At 38.6% G+C, this 27160-nt stretch overlaps 2 protein-coding genes across 3 annotated transcripts in view; one reads left to right on the top strand and one right to left on the bottom strand.

Moving 5' to 3' along the window:
• The window catches only part of sh3kbp1 (SH3-domain kinase binding protein 1), a 44086-nt gene extending 39564 nt beyond the window's left edge, over window positions 1-4522 (bottom strand). Inside the window, exon 1 of one of the 2 annotated variants that reach the window (XM_040044279.1) lies at window positions 4287-4522. In XM_040044279.1, coding sequence (XP_039900213.1) covers window positions 4287-4290 — 4 coding nt within the window. In that variant the 5' untranslated portion in view covers window positions 4291-4522. The remainder of the gene's footprint in view (window positions 1-4286) is intronic. The other variant, XM_040044277.1, reaches the window with a different exon arrangement.
• A 6829-nt stretch (window positions 4523-11351) lies between these two features.
• tfr1b (transferrin receptor 1b) lies at window positions 11352-23425 on the top strand. Its single transcript, XM_040044276.1, is given in 20 exon segments — window positions 11352-11428; window positions 14620-14674; window positions 14906-15113; window positions 15235-15406; window positions 15517-15654; window positions 16016-16100; window positions 16257-16379; window positions 16695-16739; window positions 16741-16791; window positions 16915-17054; window positions 17265-17434; window positions 17529-17648; window positions 17740-17825; window positions 17920-17983; window positions 18122-18189; window positions 18270-18337; window positions 19186-19276; window positions 19392-19619; window positions 19709-19843; window positions 20696-23425. Coding segments are annotated over 19 exon segments (2238 nt in total). The 5' UTR covers window positions 11352-11428; window positions 14620-14641; the 3' UTR covers window positions 20909-23425.
• Window positions 23426-27160: the final 3735 nt, after the last annotated feature.

The raw sequence follows: 27160 nt of genomic DNA, 5'->3' as shown, positions 1-27160 counted from the left end.
TGTCTCACCCATTAAAGTATTAGCTGCATGGTAGCTCTGCGTGACAGCTAGCTTTCTACCAGACAACTAGGCATCTACTACAAGTCACTTCTCCTAATATGAATTGCAGAACTGGACTTCTCAGCGATGAGGTCTGCATTCCAGTTTTTTCAATAAGAGAAATACTAACATGCTACCTCTGTAGAGAGTATATAGTTACACCTTACTAAATAAGATGCCAGCATTACCTAAACCTTAGAACTGCACTCTCGAATACAAAAATGTGACACAGCAACTGAAAAGCTAGCCAAAGATGTAGCCCTCCACACAAAGCAGTCAGACAATGACACACAAGAACCACTGCTTTTTCCAAAAATTTCCAATGTCTGTCTCTGAAAACAGCGCTGAGCATAAACTGCAAATAAACAGAACATATGTTTCTTATCCAGCTAACCTGTCAGCTATAAGGGGAAAACACACATGCAACCTGGGCCAGCGAGCATCACTTTAGCCTGTGGCGATAATGCAGTGCAGTTTTTATCAGAGGTTAATCATTTACAAACGCCCAACAAGTGACTATTTATCTGTCTGCATCTTAGTGAAACCACCATAATTCAACAGACAGTAGCGACCATATCGACAATAGCGACAAGAAACCGAGACTTCTATCTATCTTTTCTATCTTTTAGTCATAAATCACCATGTAAGTGCAGACCATGAGGCTTAGTTGGGTATCTGTCATTGTTCACTGTGCCATGAAATGCAATAAAACTCTTGATGAGAAACAGTGAAAATTACAGTTAATTTAGGCGATTCTGGTTACAGGAAGTCTATTTTTGACAGCTTAACAATTAATGCTCCTGCAGCCTTTAGACATCAGCTGCAGATATCAGACAAAATCATAATTACGTTTAAGTATTCTCTTCCTCTTCCTAACTGCACGTTTTCGTTGCATGAGTGACAGTAACCGAAGTTTCAAACGATTTTGAGATGTTTTAAAGAAGAAATGATTAATCGACTGTGGTAGTCTGTCTGTTCTATACTCGTGCAGTTGGTAATACGTTGTCAGTACAGAGCAAAAGGAGACTGACAAAAAGCCTTGAGAAGACAAGAGTGAATATTTGAAAGCCTGCAGACAAAATAAAACTCCCACTCAAGCGGTCAAGAAATACACCCTCGCACAAGAAGCGAGATGGGCCCGCAGCATACCCCGAAAAGCTGAAGACAGTTTAGATAAGAGGAAGCAACACATGCAGACACAGTGAACTTTGCAAAGCTGTGTAGCCACTTCACTGGTTAATAGCGGACTTGTGTTTAGTTGTGGGTGAGTTTCAGTGCTGCTGTGGCTGATGATGTCAAGAGCAGCTGTGTGTTGCTCTCTGTAAAACATTCACTCTGGACCGGAGCCCACTGGGAGTCAAAGCCACCCACTCCAACTGTGGATCAGATCACAGGCTTCAGCAAATTCCCCCACATTAAAGAGAAATTCCAGCCGCTTTTCCGCTCATCGTTCTGCTGTCGAGCGCATCTTGTGACAAAAATCTATTAATCTCACCCCCAGCTCGAGCTGCCCCTTTCTCAGCGCTCTCATTTCCCAGAACTCCCAGTGATAACCCCCAAGTGCATTCCTCTTGGGGTTTTAGCGTAGGTGAGCAATGCTGGCAACAAAAGCAGGAAGAGAGAGAAAGCTTTTCAGTTTCAGACGACAAAAGTGAAACAGCTCTTGGCCAAACAGTAACATAATGCCAGTAGTGAAACTTGCATATATTAACACATTGCGTGTCCTTGTGTTTAATGGTTGAATGCACAAAATGTAAAGACTTTAAAAAAAGAAGAAGAAAGAAAGCCTTTTTATTACTACACTTTTGAGCCTCTGAAGGTTAAAGAGAAGAATGTCTGACACTTTTTATTTTTTCCCTGATAACTGAAGCATTACACAAAGCTGCAATCCACTGTAAGCCTGATGTCTGGGCCTTCATTTTGTACAATGTGTGCAGGAACACGCAAACAAGTAAGCACGCAAGCTTTCTCAAACTATAAGGCCACTGCAGAATGGGGGTGTAGATGCCCAGAGAAAAATATGAAGTGAAACTACGAATGTAAATAAACGCAGTTAAATATACAAATACTTGTTTACTGATGCTGAAACGTTATAAAAATTGTAGGTTTTTATGTTTACCTAACTAAGAGATGACATACTCTGAGTTTAAGATGCTCAATCCAAAGGTGATTAAATGTTTGTCAAATTAAACATCACTAATGAGTTCATTATGAATTCAAGTGCTTAAGTTAAAAATACTTACGATGTTTAGAGTCCCTTGGCACACAGTGTCACTTAGGAACTACACCCAGTGGCCTGAGCTACAAAATGTACAAGAGGCGAGTTATCTAAAGTTATCTCAACTCAGGATTTTCAGTTGACTGCACTATATATACATAAACTTGATATCCTTGGTTGCTCAGCTAACTATCCTTTTAACCAGAAAACATTTGCAAAATGCTACATTTCAGGTGGTCACAGAGAGTTAGGTTTCGGTCTAATTGAATCATTCCAGCACTTCTTCAATAAAGGCTGTTATTGATATGTTAATCATCAAAAACCATAGTTGGCACTCAGGTTGTACATTCAGAGGTGTTTCTCATATTTGACCACCCTAGTGTTTGTTCAAAGTAAATGTAAAACCTGGACACAATACTCCAGGTGTCGTTCAGGACAATACCTTGGAGTTGAGTAATTAACCAATTAACTTAATAATAATTCTTAACCTGTAAACGTCCAGCAAATCGATGCCGATCCATCTTCAGTTAAGGGCGAGGTTAGGTTCATACCCTTTTTTTTATTAAAGCTTTGAAAAAAACACCGTCTAGTTTCTGAAAATATGCTTTTTTTCTCTTAACACATGGCTAAATCAAAAACCAACCATGGATGAAGGGCTAGAATACTGTATAAAAATTACCAACACAGTGTCTTCTTCCAGAGAAAAGAAGCCTACTCCAACCCACCTTAAATGCTACTTAATTGGCATGTATGTTTGAACAATTAAAAGTGATTTAATGACAGCTATAAGGTCAAACATGTCCTGGCTCATTAAAAATTATTTAATTTAACTTGAGTGGATTAACAAGAACAACAGATTGGTTTGTTATATATTTAACCAATAAGGCTTACTGGGTTTAAAAAAAGCTCATTTGCACTGTAAAAGGTCATATCCGTGTGCTCTTTTACTGTCTTTTTCTCTTTTAAGCAGCAGTTTGTGTGAATGAGTCATCCTGTAACCTTAACATGAATGAACTAAGAGACTGTGCACCGTGTTAGTGGTGAATTCTTAACTTGTAAACATTTCCCCTACACCATATTTATGATCTGTTTAAAAGCCGAACACCTTAACATAGTGACTACAGGGATTTGTGGGCCTCTGGGGTAATTTACTGCTTTTCCCAGTTGGCATTCCAGCATTGAAAGTTGTTTATAAGCGTGTTTCCCCTGAGGTCAGCCTTGTATTGTTTGTTTACATGCCTGCAGAGAGAGACCTCCAATTTAAAAAAAAAAAAAGTATTTAAAAGCAATAGGATGTAACAGGAAAATATCTGCAAAATATCTTAATTACTGCTCAGAATTGTAGAGAGTGCAGCTGATCTGTGAGTCAGCCGTTCAAATAATGAATATAAGGAATTCTTTTAGAGATTTTAAAAAAGAGGGGGGAAAGTAGCATGGAAACAAAAGTTGAACCTCCGGGTCTGCATGACGCCTGTGAGACAATCCGCTCATTTGTACTTGTAATTGATTACTCGTCCGCGGACTCTGTGGGTAATTAATAATCATGAATTGCGTGCAACAGCGCAGTGCCGTGGGAAATAATGGCGATGATGAGAACGGTAAGGCCTGTTTCATCCACAGAGCTGGGGAGACTTCGTGGGACACAATGGGCAGACAGACAGAGAGCGAATGTAAACGTGTCAACATCTGCAACTCATCAATGCTACCCGGCGCTGCTTTCCTAAAATCGCTCCCGTGCGGACGCGCTGCAACTCCCACGCGCGGGCTTTCTAATCGTGAATAAAGCCTGATGTGCGAGAGTACAACCCCGAGCCTACGGTCGCCTTCGAAACAGCCCTGCTATGCATGGAGCGACGTCAGGGGAGGTGAGGTGGGGAGGAAGGAGAGAGGCTGAACCCTGCGCGCATCTGGACCGGAGGTTGATTCCTGTCCCCATCCAGATGCGCAGAGGCACTGGAGGCTATTCTGGGAATTTCTACAAAGAACAAGCTAATAAAAAGAGAGAGAGAGGAAAAAAGCGTCACCTTACCCATTTATGTGTCCCGGTGTGCTGATAGTGCTCCTGCAGCCTGCTCGGTAACGGGGAAGGCGGTTGTTTCAGGTATAAAGGGGGTTTGCGCCGGACCGAGCCCCAGCCTCCTGCTCGTGCTACAGATCCGCTACAGCAGTGCTGCTGAAACGGGAGGAGCGTCACACGAAACCATATTCCTTCCTCTTTTTTTTCTTTTTTTTTTCTTTTTATCTCCGGTGACACGGCAGAGGAGGCAGAGCGAGTGACCAGAGACGGAAAAGGAGCTGATGAACGAATCTCTCTCTCTCTCCCTCTCTCTCCCGCGTTGCCTTCAATTGCACCGTGTAAACTCTGACTTCCCCATTCGCATTTAGCCACAGCAGGAGGGTACGTTATGAACACGCTGTGACGCAATGTGTTGCACCACGCGTGATGTACTCGGAGCAGATGGCGCAGGGACAAATTCTGTGTTATGGGACAGGAAATCCCAACACCCAAAAAACGCGCTGTGCAGTGCAATGGAAAGTGTAACATGGGTTTGCTTTTTGTTTTTTTGCTTGTTTTTTGTTTTTTTTGTTTTTTTTGTTTTGACATCACATGTGACTACTTTTCAGTAAATATCAGAACGACGAATGGAAGTCAGGTAAGTTAAGAGAAGAACTGAGGTCTATGGAAGGATTCCCACATTTTATCAAGTTTATGTTAGAAACCTTTTAAAGCAGTTTCATCTCATACAGCCAGTTTGAATAAAAATCCTGTTTAAATACCTCAAATTTACGACATTCGCCTCATGGTAAAAATAAAAAAATAAACACAAACAAAACACAAACAAACAAACAATTCTTGGTGCCAAGAGTGGCACAACCAGATTTAGGAGAAAATGACTTTTTCACATGGGACCAGGTAGGTCAGGACAGCCGTTTCCCGTTATATCAAAACTGAATCAACATTTACTCAGGTCATCTTTGTCTAATATTGAGATTCATTGGATCTGAAACAAAAACGCAAAAAAAGCTTTCGAAATGCTGTCAATGCTTTTTCACAGCATTGTGTGCACAGTGCGTGCAGGTGGATTTCTGACTGCCTCTATGTGTATTATATAGCTGAACACTCTGACTACTTTTACTGATAGGTTATGTAAACCTTTGACATAAATTTTAGAATTTCGACTGTTTATTCAACCACATTAGATCTGAAATGAAACAATAAAAGACAGCAGGTGAGGCCTATTTGTTTACAGATGTGCTAACTTGCCCTTCCTCTATCATTCAGAGTTGGCAGCACCTGTTGGAGGGTTGTGGAGCTATGAAAACCTGTTATTTGGGATGTCAGTGGGTGTCCCAACATCCTCGGTGTTCTGTGAGTTCTGGGATCCTACAACTATCTACCCCAGGTTTTCCACAGTCTGCTCACTTTCCTGCCCAACATTGATCATTTCTTTTCTACTGCAGCTGCTGACTGCAGCTTTCTGCCACCTCTGATGTTGTCTTGATGGTTTACTTATACTTTCATCCCCAGGTCCTTATGTGGTTTTATTGTGGATGTTCCTGCAAAGCCCCTGCTTGCAAATTCCCCTGGGAAGATTTTCTTTTTCAAGCCTTGCTGCACTACTTCCATGCAATTTGCTACCAGAACATCTTCCTCTCAAATGTACTGTCACAAGGGACTGTGGGTTTGACAAAGTAGGTCATTTGTGTTTAGATCAGAGCCGCAAGTCTCGCCTCAAGTAGGTGATGGGAATTTCTAGAGGAATTGTAAACGGGTTGATGACCACCAACATCTTACAGTCCCCTATTCCATCCAGTAATCTTCTGCTCCTCTGATTTACTGCTCCATCTTGGACAAATACTATCAACTGGTTTGTTCTGCTTGTTTGTTTGGCCATTGCATCGTTGCATTGATGCTTAAAAAGTGCTACAGAGCATAAGAAAGATAGGTTTTAACCTACTCAATCTTTAGGATTTTGAGCTTAAGAAATCTGGATGCAGAAAAAAAATATTTATGTAATAACATAAAGAGAATACCATTGTATTACATTAAATAACAGTTATATTTGCAATCATTTTACAAAATAAAATAAATATTTTCTGTAACCAATTCATCCAAATCTGCACATTCATCCCTCAATACTTGGAAAAATGGATTCACTTGGAAAATAGCATTTTCTGAAATGCCTTTTCTCTAAAAATAAGAACACTCCGGATCTGGGTAGTTTATGTGGGTTTCAGTAAATATGTCAATATTTCCAACAGCCTTTGAAGTTGGTGTGAGCTCAAAGTCTCACACCTGTGTAAGCTCAAATTTCTAGACAACCAACTGTAACTGCGAAGAACCTTGGAAAACACATCATGTGCCTATGCGAGTGCCAAAGACATATTTGGTATCTGCAAATAACGGGTTTTTCCCCATGCCCATATTCAACTTGTCAAGCAACTTTTATGAAATTCAGGCTGGCATTTTTTATTTATTTTTTGCTTAATCCTGCTAAGAAATAAGAGTGTTTCCAGACCTCCACCTTGCCTTTGGCCTCTGCTGATGAATAAGGCTGTTCCAAAATTAACGTGAAAGACACAATATGCTGACTGTAATATAGTGTTCTGATTGTGAGAGACAGTATTCAGACTTTTATACACCATCAAACACATAATTACGCTCTCTCACACCATGCTGATGCAGTGCTGTTGCCCTCTCTGGATCAAACCACATGTAGGGGAGAATGTGCTGGCAGCAGCAGAAAGAGGGCGATGAAATGATGCAGCAGATATCGGACAGAAAGAGACCAGGATTTTTTCTCACAATCAGCTGCGACTTAGTTGGCGTACATTGACAGAACAAGCTGCTCTACTGACAACAAAGGAGATCTGATATGATAAATTGTAGTACGGCGCAGAAATGGCATTCACATGAATGTAGATAGACTATATTTGTCAACGCATCTCAGGTGTTCGTGACGCCAGGGATAGTTGTCTGACCTTGACTTGCATGTGTGAGGGATTTTGTGGATACAGTGCTGCAAGCTTCTATCTGCTGTAAACTAGAGTGGCCTGTGATATATTATTAAGTATAAAAGAAAACAATACAACACTCCTGTTTTGTGTAAGACACCAAATTAATCTTCAGATTCAGTATTTCTGGCCAAGGGTTGGATGAGAATGCTACAAATTTACTGCGATCACCATGACAACCATGAAGCACCAGCCAACATTAGATTAGCTTAGCTTCAAAGACAGGGGAAAAAAGACGCTTATGCTCTTTTCTTTTAGCTATGAGTGAACCTGAAACAAGCTGCTTAACGAGTTTTTTGATTGATTTGCTTATTTTTGTGTCTTCTTGTGTTATTAAATCATAATGTGGAAAGAATGTAGTACTTAAACAACATGTTATTAGCTGTTTCCCATATTGACTTGACAATATTGTTGTCAGGGTTACTGCAAATCTTTCAAGTCAAAAAATGTCATTCATATTTACAATTTCAAAGCCACTAATTTTTCTAATTATTCCCAAACTTTATAAATAAATCACACATTTTGAAACAAGTAAGGATTCTTAAATATTACATGTTTAGTTGAAATGAAAGAAAAAGCATCAAATACAAAAGCTCTTCTCAAATGCATTTGATATGCTGACTAATGCCGTTGCCCTATGGTATGTGGGATTGTAGGACTGAAATGCATTCATATTTATACATCATTAATAATGATTCATTCAGCAAGGGCATCTGGTTAAAAAAAATCTGCCAATTCAAATATGCAGAGCTAAGCCCTTTGGCAACCCCTTGTGAAAAAGGGAGCAGGAGAAAATAACATTTACATATATAAATATAGCATCGGCAGAGATTATTCTGCATACTAAGTAGTTTAATTTTGATAATTTAAGTAGCTTTTTAACGACATAACTCATACTTACAGATATTTATGTTCACATCTACATTTCATACTCTCGTAACTCGATGATAAGCTTCGACTTGCACATGCTAGTTAGGGGGAAATGATGTTTCGGTCCTGTGTATGCTTTTGTACATATTTCAGAATTGACAATGAAGTTGCCTATGATATTGACTTTTGATCTTTTTATTACTTTTATGCTAAATGGCAATACAGAATTTGTAACTAATTCAATATCGTTATCAAAAAGAAGAACCTTTATTTTCACAAACGATTTGATTACGTCTTCAGTCTCCTACGTTTCTATTTTAATTCTATTACATCACTTAAGTAATTTAAATCAATGTTAATGTTTATTTGTTTTTTTGTTTTTAATGGTGTCATTTAATGAACCATAGTCACAGTGGGAGTTGAAATGTCACAAATTTAATGCCATAACAGACATCAACAAAATGCAACACTGTTAGTTTCTACCTTCTCAGTGTCAACAGGATGTTTTCTCACACACATTGATGCTGCTGCTTTAAGGATGAAGAATTGTTTTATCATCAGAGATGGTGGTTATTATCCTCCAGAGAAAAATAATTTATCACAAAGCACTAAGGTGACCCCATCTGGCGGAGGGTTGGTATTACATAATGGACTCAGCCTTGGTTATAGTTTGCCCTCTACTGTAAATGTAGAAAAACATAACAAGAGCTCCTAATACTGTGGGAAGGATTTCTAGCACCTTTTGGGGGATTTTGTACATCACATATGAAAAAAAAATAAAAAGCTGCATTTGAGAAAATCTTGATCGCTTTTATCTGCAAGGATGGGACTAAAGGTGGGACCGGGATGGCAAAAGCAACATCTTGTTTGTGGCTACTGATATTAAGTATTAAAATACTTGCACTATATTATGCATTAGATTATAGTTTTACTACCATTTGCTTAGCTTTTTTTCATGAATGCATTAAATCTTAAGAGTTCTACAAGACTGTTTGTGCATCTCAGTAACCCATAACAAATTGCCCTAAGAGCTTGGTCTTGGTTTCATAACACTAAAGCATGTCTGATGGTTGCAACTGAGAGAAAAGTTTGCTGAAAAGCAAGTTGCTCATCAGGAAACTAAGAAATATCTCTTGGCACTTACTTGGGTAGTTATCTTCAAGAATGTTCTAAATTAAGTTAATTTAAATAGATGCTAAAATTACATGTATAAAATATGCATCAAATCAAATAAAAATACTTAAAACATGAAATAAAATTTCATTTTTTTTAAGCTTAATATAAAAAACCTCCAAAACATCTCAGCATACAAACCTTTATCATTGTGTTAAATAGAGATATCAGCCTAAAGAAGCTGTTTACCAAGTTCCTGTCTCTTTAAAGCCCTCGCCACATGTAAACATTCTGTAAAAATTCTGATTGGAAAACTTCCAGAACAATAAAGCAATGAAATAATCTGTCACCCTCAACTGTTAATGACAAATGGCTGCCCCTTCCTGAACCTAGCTCTGTCTGACATTTCTTCCTGTTAAAAAGTAGTTTTTCCTCCTTGTTTTTTTTTTTTGTTTTTTTTTTTACATTCATGAAAATACCAGTCAAGCAATTGAAGCATTCAAGCAATAAGAAGGTGCAGAAGTACAGTATATGGGTTTTGCATTTACACTGTTTTGGAGCTCTACAGGTTTTAAAGATTCTCTTGGTACAACATGACTAGAAATGTCTTTTTAGTTTTTAGGAAATTTGTTTAAATCCTTGTTGATGGTTTGAATACCAAACTGCATTGTTTGGTTATTTGTTTGGTTTTTTTAACTGTTAAATACAAATAAAAGTACATTTTATTTTTTTAAAAAGAGAGGGTGCCGTGGAGGTCTTTGATGTTACAGATCTAATTAGATCTGTTTCAGTGAGAAGAAACAATTGTCACATGAGTGGATGACTGAAATGTCTTCTCAGGCCAGCATTAACCACATCACATGGATACATCACAGTATTCACATCACAGAATGAGCTAAAGTTACTGTAAGTGTCTTGCACAGATGGGTGTGTACAGCAGCATGATTTCCCATTCATTTGTATTATAGTGGGTGGTTGTTAGCAATGAGGCGTAATTATAAATGTGTGCTTGTTCAGTATTTTGTTCCTCCTGTCCTGCTTGTTTTGGTAAAAGGAAGTAGACTACAATAGGCATTTGATTAAAAAAATAAATAAAAATGAAGGAACAGAGCATGCCAACAATTCAGTCATTATTCACAGAAGCATTGGTGTCGTGTGGTATGTGAAGCCTGGCCTCAACAATCCAGGTTCATTATTTCAAACTCCACCCACTTAATAAAGCATATTTCTCGGCACTGCTAACAATGGCGAGTTTTGTAATGTACTACAAGTGCTACACTGCACAAGATTAGAAGAAAAATAGCCACAACCTTTTAAAAGTAATGGACAAATAAAACTGTGGGAAAGCTATTAAGTACAAACGTCTTCTAAGGGTCCAATTGTTACTTGTTGAAATACATAAATACATTGTAATTCTTTAATTATGGTAAATGGTACCAAAAGTTCATACTGGATCAATTAATCATGCTAAAAGCTACATATATCTGTGTAGGTTATCAGTGATCCAGGTTTTGGCAGGTGGGGGAGTCCCAGGTATTTAAACCCTAGTGAGGGTTGTCCCTGGACACCGTGGAGGGTTATATGACCCTGGACAGGTTGCCAGTCTGTCGTAAGGTTAACACAAATATAATGTCAATAGACGTAAAAATTAAAATAGTATAAATGTTGCTCCATAAATGGGCTGTAAAATAAAATAATAGCAGTGGCATATAACATTATTTCTAATGGAGACACTGCAAAAGATAAACCTGGATAATTATTTAATTATTACATTTTTGTGTAGCTCATGTACTATTACCATGTCATGCAATTTTAAAAAAATAATGTGAAAAAAATACATATACATTTATTAGTATCACAAAGTTACAGTTTAAAGGTGTAATTTTTGGAGGCAGAAAAGCTCTGTTTAATGTTTTCTTTATCCAAACTTATTAAACATACGTAACAAAAAAAAACAAAACCCAAACAACAACAAAAAAAATCAGTAAATTTTCCTGAGATAATTTTAAGTTGTTCATTAAATTATACTTGTACAGATGTATAACACATTTCCCCGCACATCAAATCACAGGCTCTGCGCATGTGTGTTAACAGACGACCCGGAAGTGGCACAGCTTTATAAAGAAAGGAATCTTTTCAGTAAGGAGGCGGACGTTGCGGAACGTCGAGAAGGTGAGACTCCTCGCTTTGGTCTTATATTAATCAATCATTCGCGAATGTATTTTAATTTTGAAAAGAAAGCCTTTTCCTTAGCTGCAGTGCGTTTCATTCGATTCCTGTGAAGCAATGACTCAGAATATGTGTTTTGCTAATTATCTTAATAGTGTGCAATGTCACCTGGCTTTTCAATGCACTCTCTTGCCACCATGTTTCACTGTTATAGTTAGCCGTAAAACATATATGTAATGCTTTTATTTTTGCCCAATCTTAATAATAACAACGCATTCTGCGTTATTATTAAGATTGGGCCTGCAAGTGTAAGTTCACTTGGAGCTGGTACATGATGTAACCTTCAGGAACCACTCCCCAACGGCTTCTTGTTTTATAACTTTATTTATTTAATGAACTTTATTGGACAAACAACGAGTATACAACATACAAACAGATGAAGTATACAAAAGAACAGAATATGAACACACAAAACCAGGGCTAAAACTCTTGCTTCATTCCTGCTTGCTCTGGTAATGTTTTATAAATGTATGTAAGCCTTATCCTTAATGGAGGGAGGATTTATTTGAAGATCATTGAATTAAACTACGTTACTTGCTGGCTGTAAGATGCACTGCAGCAGGAAGTACTTGTATTATCCAGAGGTGTGGACTCGAGTCACATGACTTGGACTCGAGTCAGACTCGAGTCATTAATTTTATGACTTTAGACTTGACTTGAAAAAATGTTCTAAGACTTGTGACTTGACTTGGACTTTTACACCAATGACTTGGGACTTGAATTGGACTTGAACCGGTTTACTTGAAAAGACTTGATATTTTACCCCAAATATAAAATTTAACATGCATATTATATAGAGATTGAAAATGTGACGTCATTCACGGGTAGAACCGCAAAGGATTCTGGGAACTCGTGGCAAGCGGTACTAGCGCACGCAGGCTTTCAATTAAAATCAGTTATACAGTGATAAAAAGAAACACAAAAATGTCAAGAAGCTGTTGTAGTATTAACTGCAATAGCCGGTCGCATGACAGCCACGGGAAGCCGACGGGTAAAGAGATCGGTTGTTATCGGATTACGTCGTTGAAGAGAAATTGTTCAGCCATGTTTCCGAAGTAACAAAGAGGCGACTGGATTGCAGCCATTCAAAGACCAAATATAACGTCCCAGAACACTCCAGCTCACAGGTTGGTCTGCTCCAAGCATTCCCACAAAGGTCAGTCTGCTGTTGTAGTTAATACGTCATTTTTCTTAACATAATTTGTGATATAGGTTACAAGCAAGTCTGGCGCTGAACAGAAATTGTCGCGCTATGCTCCTTTGTTTATTGTGCATAAATAGTGAATTGTCCTGACACAATATTGCGTTTCGCTTCTGTTATTATGGTACATTGACAAAAACATGTACTTTTATTCACAGGATAAAACAGTTGTTTTGTATCACTAATTGTCCAGTACGATTACAGCATACAGTATTATTGTCACTGCTACATTTCTGTAATGCTACCAGAAATTATTTCCACTGCTAATTAATTACCATTGAGCTCAAAGGTCCTATTAATAAACGGTTAATGAATGTGTATTTATGACGACGATTTGTGAGACTGGTAAACTTATGATACGTACGATGGTCTTTACTTTCTACACGGTGCATTTCAAGGTCCTGCACCCATCCGTCGGTAAACTGTACCTGGGCTTGTTGCAGTGACCGGAAGTTACTAAACTTCATGAGTGTATGCGCTCACTCCAAGAAGCGTATAATTATAAATATGCATATAAATATGCTACGATGAGATAGCTGACTTCATCTAACTAGCAAATGTTGTCCAGGCTACGTTGGTGATGCAGTTTTTTTTTAATATGTATGATATTTTTGTCATGTGATTTTAAAGCCGGTCCTACAACCGCATCCAAGAATAACATGCAGCTTATCTCAGAACTGTCGGTGAAAATTATTCTAGGAGCTAGGTTTAATTGAGCTGCATTTTAAAGAGGTGCAATTTCACAATTTGTGTATATTTTCTAAGTTCACTATTTTGTCATGTGTTGAGAAAAACACAGATTTAAAAATTACGTGGTCTAATATTTACATTTAGCATATAACTGCAACATGCTTTTTTTCGTTTTTTTTTTTTTAAAGACTCGAAAGGACTTGAAATTCAAAATTTCAGACTTGTGACTTTACTTGGACTTTTACACCAGTGACTTGAGACTCGACTCTGACTTGCCTGACATTACTTGAGACTTGACTTGAGACTTGAGGATAAAGACTTGAGACTTACTTGAGACTTGCAAAACAATGACTTGGTCCCACCTCTGGTATTATCTGCAGGCTGACAAAATGTCTTCAAAGGACGTGACACATGGGGAAATCTTCCTCCTTTGAGTAAACCACACATGGCATGTTTCAATAGAAAGATTAGTAAATACGGTAACTCATAAGGAAGCAGACATCATTTAGATAGCACAAATATTTTTAGGTTATTTTTTCAGTATATATTTCCTGGTTACGTTCTTGGTGTTTTTTAAATGCCAAAAAAATGATGAAACGTTTTTGTTGTGTGGTGCCTTTATGTGATAAACTTGGTCACTGATATTAGTCGACCAACAATTACAGTTTTTTTTTTTTTTTTTTTTTTTTTCTGATGTTTGCTGGTATGATAATGTTCCATAGTTTCATTTCAGTACAGTTTGTCCAGCAGAGAGACATAAACTATTACATCTTTAGTACTGGCTGGACCACAGGAGACAGCCCCTGCAGCTCTGCGCTGGCTTTTTTTTTTTTTTTTTTTTTTTTTTTTGGATACCAGATGTCCTTCCTGACCCCCTAAGGGATTTGTGTCTCCTCCATTATCGTCCAAGTCTTTCCTGCACATATTTGCATTCTTTGCATTCCCAAAAACAACCAGAAAAGCCAAATCCTGTGTGATCCACAGCTCAGATAGAGAATACCGTGTATATAAAACAAGGTTTTACTGTATATAAAATAAGGTTTTTAAGGCAGTTAGTGTAGAGGAAACACTCCACCCTGCAATTCCATGAATAGCTGCTCTGTTACCTGACTTGCTGCACATCCTCTTTTTTTTTTTTTTTTTTTTTCCCCCCCCCCTCCCTTCTCTCTCGTGCGCTCTCCTGGCCTCTCTCTCTTTGCTGCCCACTGCCTCATCGCCTCTTTGTCCTATATTCTGTTTTTAGAACAACAACAAAACCAGGAGCGATGGATCAGATGAGATTGGCGTTTAACGGCGTGGTACGTTCACAGCCTACATTTTGCACATTGTCACGTCTTTATCATTGTTTGTATCATGAGCAAACTGATAAAACGGAAGCAATCGCAAAGTGACAAGCTTTGTTTAGCTTTTTTGTTTGGTTTTTTTTTTTTTATTTTTTAATTAAAAACAACTGTAGCATTGTCACTACTTATGGAGCTGCTGAATCTGGAGCGTGTCGCTCTCATAGTTTTCACTCTGATCTTCTCCAGGTTAGAAGTGTGCGTTACAGCAGGTTCCCCCTGCAGCCCACAGAGAATGGAGAAAGGCATCTGGAGGTCAAACTGTCTGAAGATGGCACTGAGGAGTTTACAGACGTGGAGGCCGAGGGCTCACCAAGCTTCAGGCCGGCACCTCAAAATTATAGCCGGTGTTCCATTGCCTTCCTGCTCCTGGGAGCCCTGCTGATATTGATCGTTGGTAGGTTATGCTCTGAAAACCTCTTATACTAATCAAAGTCTACAGAAAGGAAAATGACTCTCTTTATGTACTTTGTATGTACTACATTTTAATCGGTTTTGGTGTGTGCTGTGTCTTCCAGGCTATCTGGTTGGTTATATCAGTCACAGTAAACCTAAAGTGGAGTTGCTGAACTGCAGCCCAGTGACACAAGCTCCGGTTGCACAACCTGCAGAGGTTGAGATGGACTTCAAGAACATCTCTCAACTTCTTGCGAGGAAAATGACCAGGGAGGCCTTTCAAAAGACTCTAGGGTACACTGAATATGCACACACCTTCAAACCAAACACACATTTAATGTCAATCATTTCAAGACTAAACTGAGATGCCAACAGAAAAAGTAAATAAGATGTCCTTTCTGCAGGGACTTTGAAAATCCCGGGTGTTCAGCAGGAAGTGATAAAGACATGAGTTTGGCAAACAGCATCTTTGATGAATTCAAGAAACTAGAGATGGATCCCTGGACAGACATCCACGATGTTCAGCTGCCGATCCCAGACAGGTACCTGGAACTTTAAAAAAAAAAAAAAAAAAAAAGTTTTTTATTTAATTAAATGATTGTGGCATTAATTCAGAGGGAGGCTTTCTATCTCTGTGATTTCCTGATTTGAGTTTCGCACGCCAAACTGTTTAGTGTAAAAGGAGGAGTTACAAAATCAAAAAAAATAAATTCTACAAATTACACCTGAATTTGTCAATTGACATTTTCTAATGCTTCATTATAAGTTGTACATTTGTTAAATAAACACTGGAACACACATGCATGTTTGTGACGAGAAATGGATTGAAATGTCACAAACCTGTAAAATAAAGTGTGTCCAAGGAAAATCATTTTTAACAGGTTCTTGCCTTCTCCTTTGCAGCCAGAATCCAAACAAGGTTCGGTTTGGTTCAGAAGATTTCAGCCTTACTGGGTATCTGGCCTACAGCGCTACAGACAGAGTTCAGGTGAGCCTAAAGCTTTGGCAAAGAACCACTTTAGTTTCACTTTCTGAAACCTGTGACGCAAACCACGAATGTCAGAAGATTTGTAGTTAGGACTGTTGTTCAGAAACCTTGTGTATCTTGTTAATTTAACTAACTGCTATTAATTGGTATTTACAGGGCAAACTTGTGTACGGCAACTATGGGCGTAAAGAGGACCTGGATATCGTGAATAAAAATAAGGTTGAGTTAAAAGGCTGCGTGCTGCTCGTCCGTGCTGGAAAGATCAGTTTTGCAGAGCAGGTATGTGTGCATGATGAAGATGGTGTAGGTAGGGCAGCAGAGTGAAGCGTTAGAAAAATGAATTCTACTTGTGAGTAACTCAAATTTAACTGCAACTTTGAGGAAATGGGTTCAGTTACTCACAGCTGGTTGTCAAAGTTTTTCTTTAAATTGAAAAACTTTCAATTTAATTCAGCTTAAACTTTTATCTTTTACATTGATCAGCCTTCACTTGGAAGGCTTTTAGATGCATTTACATTAAGGAAGCTGACGAGCAGGTTTTGTTGGAGCAGGAACAAAATTCTTTAGTTGTTTTTTCTGTTTTCCTCCTGTCAGGTGGCCAATGCTGCAGATAGAGGGACGTCTGCTGTTCTGATCTACCCCTGATGAAGCTGATTACAATTATGTAGCTGACACTGTGCTCTATGGACATGTGAGTTTGTAAAATAAGTCAAGTAGGCAGTAAAGTGTTGTTTTGTTATGATAGTGGAATTTTTTTTTTTTTTTTTTTTCCCCCCCCCTTTTACCTGAATCTGTGTTTTCATGTCCCCTTCAGGTCCATTTGGGCTCAGGTGACCCCTACACCCCTGGATTCCCCTCCTTTAACCACACCCAGTTTCCCCCAACTCGGTCATCTGGCCTCCCCGAAATCCCAGCCCAGACTCTCACCCGCAGTGTTGCTGTAAAACTTCTTCAGTAAGGCCACACACAGATCAATGCAGACATGAACAGTGTTCTACAGATTAAGAAACATTCATGTTTACCCACTGTGTGATGACCATGATGATCATGGCTCAGCATCAGTTAAACAGGACAGCTGCCAGACACCTCTACAATTTCATGCTGCTGAGTTCAGTATTATATCTGCCACAGTTAAAACTTTTTTTTTCATTTGTGTTCTTTTAGGAAAATTGGTGGTCCTGAACCAGATGAAACAAGTGGTTTTAAAGGTGGATTCAAGCAAGTGTCTTACAGGCTGGGAGGCGTTGAGAACATCACTGTTGAGGTCAACAACAAGCTGGTGAACAAGGAGATCCATAATGTGTTTGGGGTGATCAAAGGATTTGATGATCCTGGTAAGACTAAACTTTTATTTGGCGTGACTTAGCTTTTGCTTAGTCTTAGGCCAAGACGTGTGACATTAAGATGGATTTGTTCATGAATCTGCAGATCGCTACATTGTACTGGGAGCTCAGAGGGATGCCTGGGGTAGCGGCTACGCCAGAGCCACTGTTGGCACCTCAGTACTGGTGCAGCTGGCCAAAGCTTTCCGTGAAATGGTCGAGAATGGTAAGGAATAAAAACAAAATGCTATACAAACAACAGTTGGTGGGACTGGGTACACTGGACTGCAGTGCAAGAAGTATCATGTCGTCTATAGATGGGTTCAGGCCCAGGAGAAGCCTGGTGTTTGCGAGCTGGAGTGCAGGAGAATATGGAAGTGTTGGCGCTACAGAGTGGCTGGAGGTGAGAACTGCATACCTTTTGAAAGGAAATGCCTGCTGTGTTGATAGTGTTTTAACATGTCTCATCTGTTTGTTTGTTTTGTTTTCTTTTTAAGGGTTATATGGCCTCTATTGACAAAAAAGTGTTCACCTACATAAGCCTGGATGGGGTTGTCATGGGTATGTAGACAAATTTACACATGCAGGACATCTCAGCACTTAAATGGTGGCATTTGTCAGTTGACCTCTTTTGTGTGTGTGTGTGTGTGTGTGTGTGTGTTGTGTGTTTTTTTTGTTTGTTTTTTTTTCCTTTACAAGGTAAGGGGGGCTTTATGGCCTCAGCAAGTCCACTGCTCTACAGCCTCCTTGAGACCACGATGAAAGAGGTATTACACTGATTCATAGTGATACACGTTTCGTACAAATGGATAGTTTGTGCTGACTGTAATCTGCCTTGTTCTTAAAGGTTAATAGTCCTGTTGGTGCTGGCACGGTGTACGACATGGCAGGAAAAACAATGTGGGAGGCTAATGTGTAAGTAGGAAACCAGTGTAGTGAAATGAACCACAGTGCATAAAACTTTAGTCAAGTAATAGAGAGGAACACTCTTGCATATGAAGGGGACAAATGGATTTACTATAAACAGGTCCCTGGACAATATTTGACGACTGATGATGATTGATTGTACTCTGAGATTGCACACCTTCATTTATTAAACTATCTGGCTGATGAGCTAGTCCTAAAACATTAAATATACATTTGCAAGTCAAAGCTTTTATGTAGGCAAGATTAAAGCGTGTGTGTATATTTTCAAAGGTGATCTTAAATAGTTTGTACAGTAAAACGACTCTAATAATCAGTGAAATCTGATGTTCTTTAAGCTTGCAAATTTCTGCCAGTTATCAGAATCCAGGTATTTTCACATGTTGGTGGAGTTTTATAACCACCCTCTTGAGACAAAAGCTTGAGCTTCACACGGCTCTGAATGCCATAACGAGTGGAATATTGCTTAATATGGTCATCCCAGGTATTCCGGTTGTAACCCCAATCCACCTGTTGTTCGAAAGTGGGGAACCAATTGGAAGTAAGGAAGAGGAGCTAAAATGGCTCGTTTCAGACAGGATGAGCTGAGTGACTACACAAAGGCTCTGTATAAGATTAAAAAATATTAATAAGTGTGAGTCCTACAAAGCTGTTCTACTAGAGCCAAAAATAAGTATAATTGGCCCCTTTAAAATAACTGTCTAAACACTTATAAAAATGACTCTAAAGCAGTTATTTCATAGCAGATAATCAGGGATTACTTTGTTTCTTTCTGTTTTACCCATCTACAATAACAATTTTTTTTTTTTTTTTTTTTTTTCTTCTTTCCCTGCATGCAGAATGAGACCGATGACAATAGATGACCCAGCCTATCCCTTCTTGGCTTTCTCTGGAATTCCCTCAGTCTCCTTTCACTTCATCAAACCAAATGTGAGGGGTGGTAAATTTATATATTTAAAACAAACAAACAAAAGTCTGCTTGTCGTTTTAAACATTAAGCAAACAGTGATGTGTATTGAACTGTCTGTATGTTTCTCCACTTAAGTCTGAGGTCTACACTTATTATGGCACTCAATTGGACACCATGGACCAACTTAACTCTGAAACCAACAATCAAACCAACGAGATCACGGCGATAGCAGCACAGTTTGCTGGTCAGATGGCCCTGCACCTGGTTCATGACCACCTGCTGAGCTTGGATGTGAACCGGTACAGCAAAACTCTCACCAAGGCTGTGGCGGGCGTCTACAAACACATCCGGCTGCTCTCGCAGGTTGGCGTCTTCCTGACTGTGTTTTTGTTTCATTTTTATCCATGTTATGAATTTCATGTGATTGAGAATATTTGTTTTGTCTGGTGAAGGATTTGAGTCCCAGCTGGTTGAACCGTGCACGAGACTCCTTCCAGCGTGCTGCCAGTAACCTCTACAATGACATTGCCAACACCAACTTGGATGACAAAGAAGCCTGTCGAATCCTCAACAACAGGATCATGATGGTAATGCATGTATTACAAGACCTCTGCTGGGTCGTGTGTTGTAATTTTAAAAAAACTATACATATTGAAAATACTTTTCTGCTCCGTACCCCTCATTTGTTCAGGTTTGCTGAGCCTCAATCTAATTTGTCTCTCCCCTCTCATTCCTAATTTTTGTAAGTTGTAATACCTAAAGCTCAACTGTGAGCTTGACGAGCATGCAAAACATCTGTGGCCCTAGTTTTCCTCTTTTAGTAAAAGAGGAAAACTAAGGCCACATGGAATTGTAAGCTCAGTCAGTTTATAGATGTCACAGATGCTGACAGACCAAACTTCATTATGAAGCTTGGCGTCTGTGTTGCAGTGCTGTGCTCGCATCAGAAAATGTTGGTTTACACAAGATTGTCATTAACCAAAAGCTCAGACATGCCATTTTGTTACTTAGCAGAAGAGTTTTAAGTTCAAACAAACAAAACAAAAAAACTACAAGATGCTGGATTTTGTATTTTAATTACAAAAAAAACTAGTGATGTGGTTTGACCCAACTTAAAATATTGTGCAAAAAATCTTGAGCACAATATTCTAAGGTTCCTTGCTTTATATTTTGATAGAAGAAATGGTAAGTGGGTGCATCGATTTATTGCAACGTGCAAACATGCATGGCATGGAAATGCATGCAATCTACACAAGTGGCCGACGTTGTTTTATGGCACCTTATCTGTTGTCTTATATCCCAGCTGATGGAAATGAATAAAAAGCTGGGACTCTTTTTCTACACCTAGTCTAGCATTCTTTTCTGGGACCACAAGGAAAAAATCAGCAAGAGCTATTCTGTAGTTACTAATTATGTGAATTTTTGTTTTTTAACTAAAGGTTGAGCACAGCCTCCTCTCCCCATACGTCTCACCTGTTAAGGTTCCCTTCCGTCACCTACTGTTTGGCCGAGGCTCCCACACTCTGGCGTCCATTGCTGAGACTACTGACGTGGATGAACTCCACACCCAGCTGGCCTTAGCCACCTGGAACTTGCAGGGATGTGCCAATGCCATGGTGGGAAACATCTGGGACCTCGATGAAGAAATTTAAATTGGTGGGACGCAGAGATGTGAGGGTGGGAGTTGTGTGTTTGCATGTGTATTTTTTGGAAAGTAAATCATAGCGCTCCAATATCAGCACTTAAAAGCACAAGCCGTTAATCAGAAACCCCAACCTTTGTTATAGGCTCATGCTCAGATTTCAGGGGAATTCAAATCAATTCTACAAATAGTCTCGAAGAGGACTGTGTTAAAGTGTAGGGCTGAAAACTGTGAACAAGGATTACTTGAAGAAATGAAATGCTACTGACAAATCCACCTCCTCTCAAGTAGACTCGAAGCTCTTGCTGCGACCACTTGCCATCAAAGCACTAAAAGACCTTATATGTATTTGTTTTTGGTTTTTTGGTTTTTTTTAATTATTTATCAGTGGCAGTGTCCACTATAAAGCTGTTTGTCTTTTTATACGACATTATCGGAAGCAGTGTCTTCCATAATTATGACGGTTATACTGTCGAAACCTACGGCAGTATCTGCTACAGAAGTGACTCCAAATGTTGCTGGGAAAAAAAAGACCCAGATAAAGTTTAATCTTTCTACCCTCTTTTTCTTCCTTTAGCATTGAGCTGCTGTAAAAGCAGGCTTTCACAAATAGACTGACATAAGTGCATCTGTGGAGAAATTAAGGGTATAAAAAAATTGTATCTTGGTAGATTTAAAAAAAAAATGTATTTAATGAGATTTTCCAATGCCTGACTAAAGCTGGCAAGGAAACAAAAATTGTCTGCAGTTTGTGGGAAATTGTTTATTTATCACAAGCAAAGAGGTTTATTCTGCAATTGGTGACAAAGTGAATGTCAAATAAGGTTTAAAAAAAAACAACAAAAGCAATGCAGGCACAATACTAAATCCTCCGAGCTCAAAGAGACCTTTATGTTGCACTGTCTACTTTGGAGCATTTAATGAGTTGTAATATTTTTATCGGGAGCAGTGCCTTCCATAATTAAACCGCATTATCGGGAGCAGTGCCTTCCATAATGATAAACAGTGACGGTAGTTTTTGCCTACCATTGTGTGTTTTTGTATACGTGTATTTATCGAGAGCAGTGTCTCTCATATTTCACTTGAAAAGTGGAACAACTTATCGGGAACAGTGTTTCCCAGAGTTTTATACTTTATTTATTTGTTTTGGGCTTTTGTTTTGTGTGCATATAGGTATTGTCCTTCATAGAGTGTGTGCACTCTTCTGGTTCCTACTGTTTTTGTTTGTGCATACATTTCCTCTTTAATACTATTTCTAATCATAGTGAGCCTCATCTGGGCAGGATTGACAGTACAGGTCGAGGTAGAAAATGAGGACATTATTCCAAACGGCGCATAAACAAAGTCATCTAGATGGGGTGGTGGGAAAAGCAATTTTGTCATTTGTATTGGTTATAAATCAGCTAGGAAAAACTCAATACTCACATTTCTAACTTTTCAATATGAATTGATAGTTCTGTGTCTATAGGGTTATTATAATCAGTAGGGGCTCATAGCCAATTAGGTTTAAATTGTGGCACCAATAAAAGTATACCAGTGTCAGTACCTGCATCAGATTCACAATTTTGCTCTTTGAGTTTAATCAGTTTTTCTTAATTTAATCAAATTGTAACTTGCTGATCCTCAAGGAGAAGTGGTTGGGAAAAGGAGAAAGGGGCTACACACCTAAATCTACCCTGCAGTAGCATATTGAAGCTTTTACAGGGTCTCACTCTTTTAATAGCTGTGATGTCTATAACTACATTATTACTTTAATGTGACTTAACCTTGAAGGATAGGCAAGCCTATTTTAAAATTCCGACATTTAATTGACATAACAGGGAAACTGCTGCTTTCATTATCATTTTTTTTTTTTTTAAATTACCTACTGCCTTCCCAGTGAATCCAGTCCATATGAGGCTTTTACTGCTTATACAATAATTCTAAGCACTGAAGGATGTTGAAATGAGTGCACTATAATCATTAAAGTTATAGCAACAAACCTGGTCTGTTAGCCTCGTGACCTCAAAACCTCTTTTCTTTGTTAGTGACTGAAAACACAAATGAATTCACTTGCATGGGTTTTCTCCTCACTGCATGTTACTAAAGTATAGCTCAGAGTGGAACAATATTACAGTTTCACTTGTCCAAATTAAATTTATTTGTGGTTGTTTGATCATAATTCCAACCTTTTGAATTGTTATCCCTGAATTAGTAGAGTTATAACCGTCAAGTTAAAATGTCATAAATCAGTACAGGATATTAAAAGCTACTAATCGTATCAAAAGGATCAGTCACTGAAAAACTGTTTTCATTATTTAAGCGATTTCATTAGTTCAGCTACTCCTGTATTATCTTGCATCCATTACAAGAATAAGTTTCTCCACATCCTGAACTAGAAATGTGATCATTAGAAAATTTGTTTTGGCTCACTGTATTGCTGAAAAATACTGAGAATGATTTCTGTACTTCAGATGTTGTTGACATTCTTTATCGTGACATCCATGTTCAGTAGAAAATTGTAATAAACCCTTTGGCTTAGCATAAAGACTGTCTCGCTCCTTCATTGTCTTAATCCTTACGGTTTATGTTATAGCTAAAGGCAGGTTCAGCTTTGAGGGGTTTTTTTGTTTTTCTCCCTCTTCAGATGTTCAGTAAATTGAAGACATTCTAATTTCCTCATTAATAATAATTTTAAATTCCAATCATGACTGTAGCTTGTGTAAAATAATTTTAAAAAGACAAATTTGTTTTTAGAGAAACTTTTGGTGTACCTCAAGAGTTTTGCAAGCAACCCTACATCGGACAACCGATATAAATCAAATACTTGCCTCCAATTTAATGAAGTAATGGTAAAGTGTGTAAAGACGACGTAAACATTAGCGGGAAATAAAATTAACTTCTGTAACGTGTGCTTTTATTTTGAAAGTTGAATTTCTAAACAAGATGTGCTGTTATTTTGGTGAGTTCCGTCTTCTGACGTGTCGTGACGCTCTGAAATCCCCTGCACGCTCACTGGGAAGCGTCCCGGAATTAACGGAGGAAAGGGACGGAGATAACGGTTCAGGTGAATTTCACAGATACCCGATAAACGGCACGGCTGAGTACGGCGGGCAGAGTGAGGAGTGACCGGAGGAGAGGGACCGTCCCCTCCGGAAAGCCCGTCGTTTTAGGTCGGTACGATGGAAGTCATCTCTGTTGTTGCTCTTTCTTGGATATGTTTTTGTACATGTTGTACCAAAACAAACACGTTAAGTTCATAAATAAAAAAAATTACAAGCGAACAATAGTGGAAAAAGTATAAAACAGTGTAAAAAGGGGGTGTAATATTATTAGCCTTGGCTCTTCATTGTATTGGGACGAGTGTGTGTCCACTTAGGGCTAATCAGCTTTAGGCTGACTGACTGAGAAGATGAATTAAAATCTTTTCTGCTCTCAGCATGAGAGAGATGCTATCTGCTTACTCTCAACTGTTTATCTGACTGATTTAACTTTATGTGGAACTTTTACAAAAACATAAAAGCAATCTTTGCTTTAGTCACGAATAAAGGGCCAGTCCACTATATGTACATGTGAGTTTATCAGTGTGCAGCTGCACTAAATAGTCTTGCAATGTCTGGAGTGGTTCTGCAGGGCAGGGATGTTATTTTACACTGTGGGCCGCATGCAGCCCACTTGGATCAGAACAGACCTCTTTCTGTCAGTGTAAACTACACGTTCAATCTGAGATATCTCAATATAAGAAAAAAGAAGTGCAGTTTCAGCAGTAGGGCACAGTTTTTCTACACAATAACAAAATGCTGTAGTAAATGAAAGTAACCGTTACCACTAAACTTTGGGCTTAATTTGTAAGAAATAAGCAAAAGGGTGAAATTACAGAAAAAGTTCTGAGCACAGACTGTTCTGTGGTTACAAAATGTATTATTTGTTTTGAAATTTCAACAGTCGATAGTGAAAAAACAATAACTTTTATCCGATTTAAGTCTTTATCTACTATTTAAAGTCCAAAACTTATGTATCCTTCACATTTTCCAAAGCCTTCCAGGGGGCCTGAGCTTTGCCGTAACGATTCTGGACCTGGGCCTTAGTTCTGACACTCCTGCTTAAGATGACACATTAGACACTACCATATAAGTAGAGAAAGATTACAAACACAACTACAAAACACATTCATTAGTCATTTTTGGACTAGAGAGCATTTGTCAATCAGCCAGTAAAGTAACAGCTGTGAAATGCAGAAAATCCTGGACACTATGAATTCAAACACACCTCCTGCCATATGTTAATGAGATGCAATAGTGTGAAAGACTGTCTATGATCACTTGAATTAGTATTCAAACAGTTAACAATTTTAAACCCTAAAATAATCATTTTACACTTTAAAATCTTTTTTTAAAAGAGTTCATTCTCAAACAATTGACTTTTTACACTCTTTCTCAGCAATGAGGCAGCAGGTCTGTCTGAGCCTCCCCCGTGGTGACAATATGGGCACAGCCTGTTCCTGCGTGCTCGTTTTCACCTCCTGCACAATTTCTACCGGCTGTTGCTTCTGAGAGTTTTTCTGCTGCTCTCTTCACAGCAGCAGATGGAAATTTTTGTTGAAGTGTTTTGTTTTTTTCCTTTCTTGTTAATAGTTTTGACGCTGACTTGCTCTCCGTCTCTCTTTAACTTTGTGTAGATGTGGAGTCCCTTCGTCCACGGCTGCAGCCAGATGACCTCCAGTGACTCCACCAGAGGACCCCTGCAGGGTGTGACAGATAAGCCAAAACATTATGACCGTTCACAACCAATTCCACTAAATGCCTCAAAGTAACTGAGGGTGGTCTCTGCTGCCTCAGGTTACCTTTAGAAGTGCAGATCTTTATGGTTTGGAGCTGTTTGGACTAGCAGTGTGTGTATTTGGAAGTTGGTTATAGGAATAAATATTAATGTACATTCTCAGTTCCTACTAATTACTAATGCCTCATCTCTCTCAACACATAGAACCATCAGATTTCGATTCACTATGCAGTAACATCTAGAAAGAATCTGATTGCTAACAGCTTCATTTATTAGCATGGAAATTATTCCAAATACACTGCATACCTGGATTGGAAACATACAGTTAAACATTATGAGTCATGGTTTGGCCTCCCCAGTAACATTATTGAAACTAGAGACTTTATAAAAGAGAGACACGAGACTCAACAAATCCTGAATATGAGAAGTTTGTAACTCTAATAATGGCCGTCAACCTCACCTGTCTCCCAACAGCCAATCATATTGTTGCACTGACATATATCCATTTGTTATGGAAGTAAAAAATCAGCTGAGTGTCCTTATTCCTCTCAGCTTCCTGTGTGTATGGGATGAGCCATGAGTCATTGATCATATCATAACTTTGGACTGAGCTGTTAAAGAAGCTGTAATGTGTAACTTTCAGCATGCGTGGTAAAGGTATAAGCTAAAGCTAAAAAAAACCAAACTCGTGCAATATTTATATTTATATCCTGCTGACCCTTGAAAGTGAGCTTATGGTTCTCATTCATCCATTTAGTCGCCTAGAGATATGACCAAAATGTCTGTGGTAAGATTTGTTTCTATAAGGAGTTTGCTGTGACAGTTATATTTTACTCTTTTCAGTAGGGCAATATGGCCAAAAATATTTATCACGATATATATTTGAAAATTTGCAATAATGATATAACTGACGATATAATTGACACGAGACAAAAAACTTTACAACTCTGCAACTTTATTAGTGCAAAAAACCCCCATCAATGTATTTTTACTTAAACAAGCAGCTGTTTTTTTTTATGTGCATTAAAGTTATATAAAAATGTAACAGTGCAAATGCAAATTCCTCGCTGACAGTTTAACCAAAAGGCATTTCCAGTGGAAATTGGCCGACATATCCTGAGCAGAACCATGTATAATATCCACAAAACTTAAGGTTATACAGGTTATACACACACAATACGGTAATATTATGTTGAAGCACAGTACGTATCACTCAGCGAGGCTCCTGACTACGGTAGCCATAATGCTCGGACAATCCATCAAGCGGTGCGGCTTCGTAGCTACCAAAGTTGTACTAAAACATTTTTTGACAGATTTTCGAGCGCTGTGTACCACATAAAATGGGTTCGAGGTCAGTAAGCACAACCAGAATTCATACATAAGGCACTGTCGATTCAGAAAATCAAAGAATTTTAAGAGCGACTTAGATTCCGAAAAACACGGTAATAACGACGGGCCGCTTGCATGCTCTAGCAAAAAATGTGCTTTGTTGTGTATCTGACGG

Source organism: Simochromis diagramma, unplaced genomic scaffold, assembly GCF_900408965.1.
Source record: "Simochromis diagramma unplaced genomic scaffold, fSimDia1.1 OVJJ01000602.1, whole genome shotgun sequence".
Lineage (NCBI taxonomy): Eukaryota > Metazoa > Chordata > Actinopteri > Cichliformes > Cichlidae > Simochromis > Simochromis diagramma.
Note: the sequence above shows the minus strand (reverse complement) of the source record. Positions and strands in the feature narration are given on the sequence as shown.